We start from the raw sequence: 10,412 nt of genomic DNA on the forward strand, positions 1-10,412 counted from the left end.
TGTGTGTGTGTGTGTGTGTGTGTATTTATATATGTATATGTATATATATATATACTATATATGTATATATATATATACATATATAGATAGATAGATATATATTTATATTTATATATATATATGTATATATGTATATATTTATGTATATATATATAATTGTATATGATTATTTTTATATATATTCATAAATATATTTTATTCTCAATAGTTATATAATCTTATATTGGCGGAGTGATTTGACTCACTTGTTCTGCAGAGTAGCCGTGTGACTAGAAGAAACTTGAGCATGAGATGATGTGGTAGACGTTCGCTACTGCTTTTTTCTGAAAAGTCCTTTTGAGATCTGTTCTTAGACGCGTGTTTAGTGGACATTGCTATGGAGGGTCTTGCGCTGATTTATGAAACCCGCATCGGCCGATTCAACAATATACGGATTCGCGGCAGGTGGGTTGTTTTGCCATTTGCTCATACAATTCAATCGTATTCCATGTAACCACGTTTATACGAGTGCTTATCTAGATTTGGCTTCTTGTCGCTGGATTTAAAACAAACAAGGGCGTACTTCACCTTTTATCAATGGTGCGTGTGATATGTCTTACCTTTTTTTTAGTGATGACCGATTTGTCTGCCATTCCTTGCCACACTCGCAGACATGTTCAGTTGTGGTTGGTAGATGCCTATCATCTGTATGAGCTTGACAGGCTGCTGCAGGAGGATGAAGCACAATACCAGTTTGCCTTTAAGTTTGTCCGCGCTTTCCCACAGGTATCTTTGCACTTGTTCACCGATTCGCTATACTATATTTCAAGGTTAGAGCATTCCAACACGTATAGAGCAACTCTGACTTGACGGGGGAAAGGGATTTTGATGCCGGTTCCCATGGTTACGAATGTATTAGAAACTATGCGCAGATCACATATGTGTTGGTTTTGGGTATGAGAGTCTCTACCAATCTGACACCAGAATTTGTGCCAATCTACGTATGAAATAGCTTTGCGCTTGACCTTGATAGCCCTTCATATGTACTGCAACATTAAGGGCGATATAGTACTGTAAAGCGAATTCCCTCTTCCACTAATTATATTATACCAATTACTCGCTCGAGACCAGTTGCGATTATTTGCACTGAGCCACAGAACAACGAAAGGCTCGTTCGACGACTATATATTAATAACGAAACACCCTCCTGTATCTGTATCTGTATTTCTTTGTAGATACAGAAATGGTCCCAATTGATCATACTCATCAGAGCGCTGCCGTATCGTACATGGGAGCTACAGGCCGCCAAAAAGTGGTAAGGATATAAAACACTTGGTCTCATTACATTCCCAAAGGTTTACTCCTGGATATTTCAGCTGTGCAGCTGTTCCTCGACTGCATAGGCACTAGATATGAAATCGAGTTTTTGAGGCACAGTCTTCGCTCTCGTTTCTCCTGTCAGAACCAATTTGCGTCGTAGATAGACAATTTTTTTACCTCGTTGTCTATTAACCCTGGTTAGCCTGATATTGCGTCTTAACTCTGAGCTTGATCGTCCCGTTCTGGACTTCTAGGTACGGCAAGCTCCATGTACTTCTACGCCTGAATACCCAGTTCCACTTTTTCGGATTGTGGCTCTCGACATTGGGCGGTGCCCATTCCGCACTAGGTGATACAGATCGCAGTCACGTAAGTCATTACTGTGACATATTGCTTCGTTTAAAACAGGATCCATTCTCGTCAAAACCTTTATTTGTTCCCGCCAATACTACTCTTCGATATCTTCGCGGCGCGCATTCACTAGATGAATAGTTTGATTACATTTCTTCGATTGGCATTCAAATATACTTCGACCTTGTCCAGATCTTCGCGGATATTTGATGATTTGCAGTCTTTTTAAACCTTATTGACAGAATGATATGATGCTTTTCTTTTTATATTGGTCTCCGCAGGCCATCAGGGCGTTCCATCTCGGAGTGCAACAGATGCGAGTTGCGCAACGAATGGGAAACACCTATCTTGGTTCGTGGAAGTTTGTATTGCTGGTTTCCCTAATTCGAGTACAAACGTATCGTGGTTGTGAATAGTATCCCGGGCTCTGCAACTATTTGTCACGGGCAAACGCACGAAATGCATTATTCCCATCTGTCTATGAAAGCATGTACAGGTACCGCTAGACTGTCAGAGTCGACCATCGCATGCGTGTGAACACTGCGGTGAATACGCTTTGTTTCATTTCTGCTGCTTCATCGCTTATTGCACTATCTCTTGGTTCATGCCGCATGTTTCTTGTTAGTACACACGTTTGCTCTGGTGTTAAGTAATCACATTCAGGCCATCTGATTAGCTGCTGACTCGTTCACCTACTTTTTTCATTGGTGTGCAGAGTACATGTGTTTACTCCACTTGTCGCACGGGATGATCCAATTGGAGCAGTACACCGCCGCCAGACACGCCATTGAACGGTGCTGGAAGGTGCGACAGGCCTCGTTCAAGTACGACGACAAGGTGTGTTACCGAGCTCATCCCACTATACAATTTATGTCTCAGCCCACAAATGCGATCACGTATGGTCTCCGTAATTTGTTATACCTCGCCATTGCTTTGCGCTGTGTGCTGTGGTGCAATCCGTGAACTCTCCGATGAGCTTGTATTGCCTATCGGTATCTCGTTGTATGTACGGCGATCTGGTTTTCATTGGAGTGTGGAGGTGTTCGCTGAGTCGTATCTCGGTCAGATGGTCTTACGCAACATTGTCCTTCGACTACCACAGCATTGAGTGGTTGGTAGAATTATGTCGTACCACTTGAACCTTCAAATTTCGTTTATGCTCTCGTGGTCTGTCTTTGTTCTGGAAGAGCGTGTCAAGGGATGACAACGTGTCCATGCTACTAACATGCATGGCCCGCTAAGAATAGTCGCTGGATGGAGAATTAAATCATGTTATGAGAGAAAACTATTGCTGGAGAGACAATGCCAGAGGGCCCTGTAACACCCATAGAGGTCGATCGCCTTCCAGGTTGGTGTAGCTACCGCGAATGCAGCATTTTCACACGTGGAAATCTAATCCCAACATGCCAATTTTTTGTTCTTCCCATTATTCTGTATTGCGTAGTTCACTCAAAGTTGCCAAGCGGCCTGGCGCCGACTGAATATTGCGCTGCGCAAACGGAGACTAAAGAGACTGGAGATGGCAAGTGGCTGACGTTACAGCACCGCCGTATATACTAGTGCACTCTGGTAGAAACCAGGAGAATGCATGCATGACTAACAGGGGTTGGCAGTTGGCGCATGAGGGTGAAAGGGTGAATAAATCTACCCACGCAGCGTATGCCGTATCTTCACAGAATCCTTCGTAAACACACATAAATGCCTGTACGCCCGGAATTGAAACCGCAATTTCCGAAAAGCGGCATGCCTCACTCTGTAAAAGAGATGGCTGGTGCGATCATCCAAGTGATTCGTACTATTGAAAATGCATATAACATGACAAGTCTGCATCGTCAATAACCCAAGTGATTACTCTTATTGATACATGACCACCTACGTTGTCGCTTCCATATTTGAATTAACTGTAAGCCCCAGCAGGCACACAGACTTGTCATAGGCAGTCCCGAAGCAAATCAATCTAACGTTTTCAATTTTCCAAACACGAATGGATACTTGCTTGTATGCGCGTCCTTCATAACCGCATCAGAAAGAGCTGCGCGCCTTTACAAGGGCACCAATGCAGGCGGTTAGTACCATCCGGCATTTGAAAATTTTGCAGAAATATATAACATCAACGGAGGCACATCACACAAACGCAGAGATCCCAATATGGAACCACAAACGGTTTGTTTTATTCTTGCTTTGTTTTGCCGACTACAGTCGTCTCCTGCTCGTCTCCTAATAAGCCTATCAGCCCCGCCAGTACTAGCAAGATATCGAGAGGCACTTGTGAAGGCAGATGCACTCCTGCCACAGTTATAGCCTTCATCCGCTCGTTGAGAAACAATACATCATTGGGCCAAGGTGTGTGGAAGTGCGTGTATATATTGATACCCCAAAACACGGATATGAACAACAGAGCGCGAGGCTGGCTGTAGTAGAACACACTGATAGCGATGCTTAGAGCTATGAGGATCATCGCCTGGGCTTGAACCTACGATGTGATAGGGTGTGTGGGACTTGACCTTTAGCGCGATAGTGTACGTCTAGATAAATACAGTCCACAGATATAGCCACCGAAATACTAGGCTTAATCATATGTTGTGAGAGGGGTGTATGGATGGCGTGCTGCATGTCTATATTCATAGATCCTATATGTATATATATATATATATATATGTATATATATATATATATATATATATATATATATATATATATATATATATATATATATATATATATGTATGTATATATATATATATATATATGTTCGCGTGTCTGTGTCTGCGTCTGTGTCTGTGTCTGTGTGTTTGAGTGTATGTGTGTGTGTGTGTTTGAGTGTATGTGTGTGTGTGTGTATATATTCACGTAGACATGCGTGTGTGTATACGTGTATGTGTGTGCGTGTCTCTATGATGTATAGCAAAATTTGTAGCGGATTGGATTTACGATCAATACATTCAACATTGAGTGGTTCATAGTGTTGATGTGAAACAATGACTAATTTGAAGAACGTGTTGTACTCTCCTGCTGGAATATTGGAAACAAAATCATACCTTAGTGAGATGTAGTATAGCCTGCTTCGTTATATCAGGTGTTTCGGACCAAGACGGTCCAGTGGCTTGTACCCATAGAGGCTCCTGGTTTATCAGTATTGGCAGGTAAATCCCACAAGCAAACGACAGATAGAATATTGCTGCACCTTGAGTGAGGATTTTCGTTATTGATGACATCCTATTTGATTTAGCTAGTTTATTAATATGGTCGACAAGTATATTCGTTTTAAGTATCATAGACCAACAGTCCAACACTGAGAACAAATCAGGATAAGGGAATGGTTTTGGATGTACTGTTTATTTTAGAAGCCTATGACTGGGGGGGTATTTATTTATTTTATTTTATTTTCTAGTCCTCTTTTATACGTTGTCCCGATTCACTATTGATAAATACGGAATGAGTACAAACCCCCAATACTATTTTCCCCAATTTTTTATTACGCTCAGAGACTACGTGATCTCCTTATCATTTTAGTTATCTCTATACTCTCGAGTGAGAGAGAGAGAGAGACAACACCCTTTCACACCGTTATAAATAGACGGTCACAATGTTGAGAACCATTAAAACCCGATATCTCAAGGCCAGTAAAGGTGGGATGACGCCGATTTTTTACGTATTCGTCTATACAACACTCTTATATCATCATACGGAGCCATACACAATATATAGTGGCTTTATTAGCATACACAAGTAACAAGAGGTGTTCACGGGTCGTCACCACTACACATCGATTGAATCAATCGGTTACACGTGCATGCATATGTATTGTAAGGTATATACAGTTAATAGCACTGTACTAACGCCGTACCGTCAAAGAGGGTAAATTAGTAGAGCATATTATATGATATTTAAGAGATCCATAACCATCAGGTGTGCACAAGAAATTGGTTAGGTCGATATCATTATATAGCATTGTGTTTGAAATTTGGTCGGCCATTGAGTATAGTCTTAACGTACATGAGTACGATACAAGTTTATTAACATTGGGTGCAGGTTTTCTTGTTCTAGTAGTCTATGTTAGTGCCTAGTTTCTATTATGTTTTGTAGGAATATTCTCGACCCGCGAAAGATGGTGTGCGACATAAATTTGTAGTAGGAATGCAGGATACAAAATAATGCAGGGTAGGAACGCTTGAAATTTTTGCAAACACGATATAGGGACCATCAAGTCTCATAGTGTATCGTTGGAACTATGAACTCTTTGTATCGGCATCACACTCGGAGTACTGACTAGCTTCGTACGCATCACCAAGATCACACCCTTCGTATTCGAACTTGGCAACGAGCTTCACGCCGTAAGAGCCTGATATCTCGTTTATCTGGTTGCCGCCACCGGTCACCGTACCGATTGCATCGCCATCCACAGTGAATCGCAGTCGTTCGTCACTCTCACTGTTGGTTGTGATCTGGTTTAGCCCTTGCGTGACACTGGAGGTGTGTGTCTGCGTTGGGTAGTCAAAGATGAAGTTCTTGGTTGCGCCGGCCTGAATCACAGAGTATTCCGACTGGTCACCGTATTTCGATGCCACCAACTGCGCTCCGCCCGACTTCACCGCGACTGTGATTTCCGGGTCACGGAATGTTGCTGTGTATCTGACACCACTAACCTCCTCATTCACAACCCTGATTCGGCCCTCAAGGTCGAACTTGGCGGTTGTCTCGATGGCTTTGAGATTGTATTGCAGAGAGCTTTGGTCAACGGGGAACCCGTCTTCGAAAGTATTTTGATTAGGTGGGCGATAGAATTTGGCGATATCCAAATCCACAAATGGCAGTCCCAGGGCTGTAGGGAAGTCTACCTCGTAGGTGCACTCACGCACGAATCGGGCCTTCTGCTCATTACCTGTTTCGTTGTTGAGTACAATGTGATAGTCGCTTGAACATACGGCATAGAGCCACTAGCTTTTTATGTGGCTATGGTGGAAACTGAATTTATCAATCGGCAAGGTTGTCTCTCTTCTTGCAAGAAGACCGTTCTCTACCTGATTGAATGTACTTAAATGTCAACTCATCTCCTACGAAATCGCCCAAACACAACACAAAACCACCGCACGCGACTATCTCACACGCTAACTAGCCCTGCTATCGACTCACTTAGCAATGAAGTGAGTAGCATACACACACCTTCGCACGTGCAGGGGTTGTTGCTGTTGGAGCCGTCGACTCCGCACTCGCTGTCGGGCAGTTCTACCCACGTGTCGCTCGTGCATGCGTCACCTTCTTCTCTGCACTCGCACTGAAGTTCGGAACCCTGTCTGCCAGCAGTGGAGGCGTATCCGGGTTGGGTGGTGATGGTATAGAAGCCGACCTCAGAACCGGTGCCACAAAGTACGTTACACTGCTTCTTCTTGTAATTCTCTTCGCAAGCAACTGTGAATGATAGAGATGAGCATGTGTCATTAGTACGATTGTATCTGTGTGTGAGCTATGGATTGAAATAAAGCTCCAAATTGGCAAGGTTTTGAATTGATATGAACATGCCAATCGTTACAGAACTCGAAAGCGAAGCTCAAGCAAAGTGTCAATAAACGGATATGTCGTATTGTAGCCAAGTAGACACTTTATGACGTCCCTGTATATAATCAACGATACAACAGCCGTCACGGAAGTGAAACCCTTATACATTATATAATAAGCACGCATACCACATGCGCCGTTAGCCGTGCAGCCATTGGGGCCTGCGATGTCTCTGTGTGAATTGATTCTGAAGAACTCTCCCGAGGTGTCCTGATTCTCGCAGATACTGTAGTAGGGTTGTCAGAACATTGTCATCACCTCTTCGATGCCACAGGCGCAGGCATATACATGTCTTGTGAGAAATAACCCTACACTAAACTCTAAACCTTAATAGGCGCAGGTATATACATGTCTTGCGAGAAAGAAACCTACACCTTCACGCCGTGATGATATCGCACAACCGCTGCGATCCCAGGTTTGTATTACAAGTCTCAAGGGGGCAGGGGCATGGTATATATCTAGACAAAAAATATTTATGTTTTAGTCGGAATCTGAATAAAAACCAATAAAACTGCAGTCATATACACACCTGCCGTCTCCGCTAACTCTGACGAAGCGTTCCTTCTGCAAGCAGTCTGTGCCGTCGAACTGACACCGGGGACGGCCATCAGCAAAGTTATAGTCCTGCCATTGACCCACACACGACTCACACTCACAGTCCTCCGTCACGGTTTCCTCCTCCGGACACCCTCCCATGTAACCCTGCGGCTCTTCCTGCTGATCGATGACAGTGCGCACCTGTCTGGTGCCTTGGATGGGACTGTCTATAGTGCATTGGCATTTGCCCTGGGCGATGGTGAACTCGCACTCACCTGCTGCGGCGGTTCTGTGGTGTAGGGTTTTGGGTTCGGGGTTTAGGGTTGAGTATGCTTGAAGCAGGAATATCAGCTCATATTTTTAACTGGACTCGAGCGGATCTCAGAGAGTTAAATATCGATTGTACGCTGCCTTAGCAAGTTTTAACGCTCTGTAAACCGTCACAATACACTGCTCGACATCATATCAGGTTACCTGATCATAGATGCACGATACTACCTTGGATTGACACGGGAGGAGTGTAGTGTTCAATCGGCCGCAAATAACTAAGGCGTATACTTCAGCTAAGGACTACTACAAAGCTATTCAAACTAAAACATATACTTAACCAATGACCACTCCGGAGCCATCCACCCTAAGGCCGTCCTAACACACCTGCAGTTGTCACGGCAGTACTGGACATTGCCGTTGACTGAGCTGATCTGGCCTCCCTCGCTGAATGGCGGGTCGCATTGTTCGTTGCGGATGGTGTCTACAGTACCATCGCCACACTCTTGTTCGACGATCTCACAGTGTCGGCACACTTCGGTTGAGCTGAGTACCTGTTATTGCGCCGTAGCATGTGTGAAGAGTAGTACATGAGCCTCTAAATAAGCGATAGTATGTGTGAAGAGTAGTACATGAGCCTATTAATAAGCGATAGTATGTGTGAGTAGTGGTACGTGATCCTGATACTAAGTGATAGCATGTGCGAAGGGTAGTGCTTAGTATATAAACTGTCTGATATGGTCTACCTAGGGGATGGCATGAGATGATCTCTGATGTGAATGGCTACGTACTCCTGTGTGCAAGTGGGTGACACCGATAGCACAAACACAAACACTATGCACAGATGATGCTGGTGAGCGTATTTAAGCAGTCGGATCAGAGTGCAAGGATGAACTTAGAGGTTACCACGCATAGGGAAGCACACTGTACTCTTGGGGCGTCTACAAATGTGCACCAGTTGCATGGAAGACCGCATTGTACTGTGCCGACTCGTACCGTGATCTTCATCAGGCAAGCAAGGCATGTATGCATACTCGCATAACATTCAAGAGTTCCTCACAGTAATACTTACCGCGTCTTGACCCTCGTCACACTCTTCACCGTTGCCAGTATCCACAACGCCGTTGCCGCATTCGCATACGCAGATACCATCATCTGTGATCGTGGCCATGTCATCGGAGCTGCAAACGCACAAAACAAACAGTAGCGCCAGGTGAGCGAGCGAACTATAAACTCTGACTGAAAACAAGACCATGCGCCGTAAGTGGTTATTAATGCCAATACGTCATAGTAGTACATAAGATGTGTACGTGTGTGATGTACACCATGTAGTCACTGGTACGCACATCCAGAACATACTCAAAGGTGATGGCATTTCCATTGCTGTCGTCGCAGTCGGCTCCTCGGGGTGTCTTCTCGCGCGTGCGTGTGTATGTGCGCGTGAACGTTCCGCTGCTGCACACACAACGCGACGTCGAGATGGCCTGTGTGATATGAGAAGGACGATGGATTAGACAATCTATCTTAGGAGTATAAGAAAAGAAGATCTGGTCTTTACGCTTCACGAGTATAGTTAAAAAGGCATGTCCTTTACACTCGTGTGGTAGGCTCGTGCGCTGAATGGCAGTGTTTCTTAGATCACACAGATGCCTAGTTGAGTATGAAACTCCGGGTCAGTGTTGTGCTGTCAATGTGTACATGTGTCATTGAAAATAAGTAAGTGAATGAAGATGTGGTTGTAGCTGTAGTTGTTTGTCTTCAATACTGCTAGGGATTGCTGTTGGGTAATATCTCATGCATGTGATCCTTCGCCATACACACGCTACTGTAATGATACCAGATATCTTCACCAAAGATACAGCACGCACGACGGATCTTTACAGGTATCGAGTCAACAGTATTGGTCACCCTATGGATATTCCAAGTATGGCACATGAACGTATCAAATCTCATACATAGTCTACCCTAAGACCTATCCTTTCAATTGCAGTATTCCAAACAAGTGCTCTATTCCTTCTGATGGCTATGGTAGTAATGACACAACCATATAAAGCAAGCCTCAAAGCTGGTCACATACTCTGCAGTTTCGGATGGGCTGCAATTCACAGTTGGCGTCACAGTAGTTGTCGTCGTCGCTGTCATTGGGTCCAATGCTATAGTCATCATCGTTTCTGGTTCTGATATCGCCTGATCCGTCGGGGTTGGTTTCACACTCTTCGTTGTCGGTCTTGACACCGTCTCCACATACGGTGGCCTGTACTGTGCATGCTTCACCGTCGTCTCCGGGCTTGCGGCATCGGTTGTTTGAGGGGTCTACGGAATCGTCTGTCATATGCGAGGGATAATAATGGTAGAGAGACACAAGAGTGGGCCATGTTAGCGTCAGTATATACAAAAAAGAA

General features: G+C 44.3%; 3 protein-coding genes across 3 annotated transcripts; 1 reads left to right on the forward strand and 2 right to left on the reverse strand.

Annotated features, from left to right (window-relative positions):
• The first annotated feature begins 254 nt into the window (after nt 1-254).
• Nucleotides 255-3,476, forward strand: SARC_00472 (hypothetical protein). The gene is made up of 7 exons (XM_014305862.1): nt 255-444; nt 651-765; nt 1,215-1,294; nt 1,554-1,668; nt 1,932-2,001; nt 2,366-2,487; nt 3,095-3,476. The coding sequence occupies exons 1-7, from the start codon at nt 377-379 to the stop codon at nt 3,182-3,184; spliced, it is 660 nt and encodes a 219-aa protein (XP_014161337.1). The 5' UTR covers nt 255-376; the 3' UTR covers nt 3,185-3,476.
• Nucleotides 3,477-3,770: 294 nt separating this feature from the next.
• Nucleotides 3,771-4,935, reverse strand: SARC_00473 (hypothetical protein). The gene is made up of 2 exons (XM_014305863.1): nt 4,689-4,935; nt 3,771-4,123 (listed from the first exon to the last, which is right to left on the reverse strand). Exons 1-2 carry the CDS (start codon nt 4,923-4,925, stop codon nt 3,821-3,823), a joined length of 540 nt encoding a protein of 179 aa, XP_014161338.1. The 5' UTR covers nt 4,926-4,935; the 3' UTR covers nt 3,771-3,820.
• A 684-nt stretch (nt 4,936-5,619) lies between these two features.
• Nucleotides 5,620-10,342, reverse strand: SARC_00474 (hypothetical protein; the record flags this gene model as incomplete). The annotated part of the gene is made up of 8 exons (XM_014305864.1): nt 5,620-6,532; nt 6,814-7,059; nt 7,335-7,432; nt 7,736-8,032; nt 8,398-8,564; nt 9,083-9,191; nt 9,370-9,494; nt 10,088-10,342. 8 exons carry the CDS (start codon nt 10,340-10,342, stop codon nt 5,880-5,882), a joined length of 1,950 nt encoding a protein of 649 aa, XP_014161339.1. The 3' UTR covers nt 5,620-5,879.
• Nucleotides 10,343-10,412: the final 70 nt, after the last annotated feature.

Source organism: Sphaeroforma arctica, assembly GCF_001186125.1.
Source record: "Sphaeroforma arctica JP610 unplaced genomic scaffold supercont1.14, whole genome shotgun sequence".
NCBI classification, from domain to species: Eukaryota; class Ichthyosporea; order Ichthyophonida; genus Sphaeroforma; species Sphaeroforma arctica.

Coding starts and splice junctions, on each gene's coding strand:
- SARC_00473 (XM_014305863.1), bottom strand. CDS start 4,925: ATGATACTTAAAACGAATATACTTGTCGACCATATTAATAAACTAGCT. Junction 4,124..4,688: donor CTATACTACATCTCACTAAG/GTATGATTTTGT, acceptor ATCACATCGTAG/GTTCAAGCCCAGGCGATGAT.
- SARC_00472 (XM_014305862.1), top strand. CDS start 377: ATGGAGGGTCTTGCGCTGATTTATGAAACCCGCATCGGCCGATTCAAC. Junction 766..1,214: donor TTGTCCGCGCTTTCCCACAG/GTATCTTTGCAC, acceptor ATTTCTTTGTAG/ATACAGAAATGGTCCCAATT. Junction 1,669..1,931: donor GTGATACAGATCGCAGTCAC/GTAAGTCATTAC, acceptor TGGTCTCCGCAG/GCCATCAGGGCGTTCCATCT.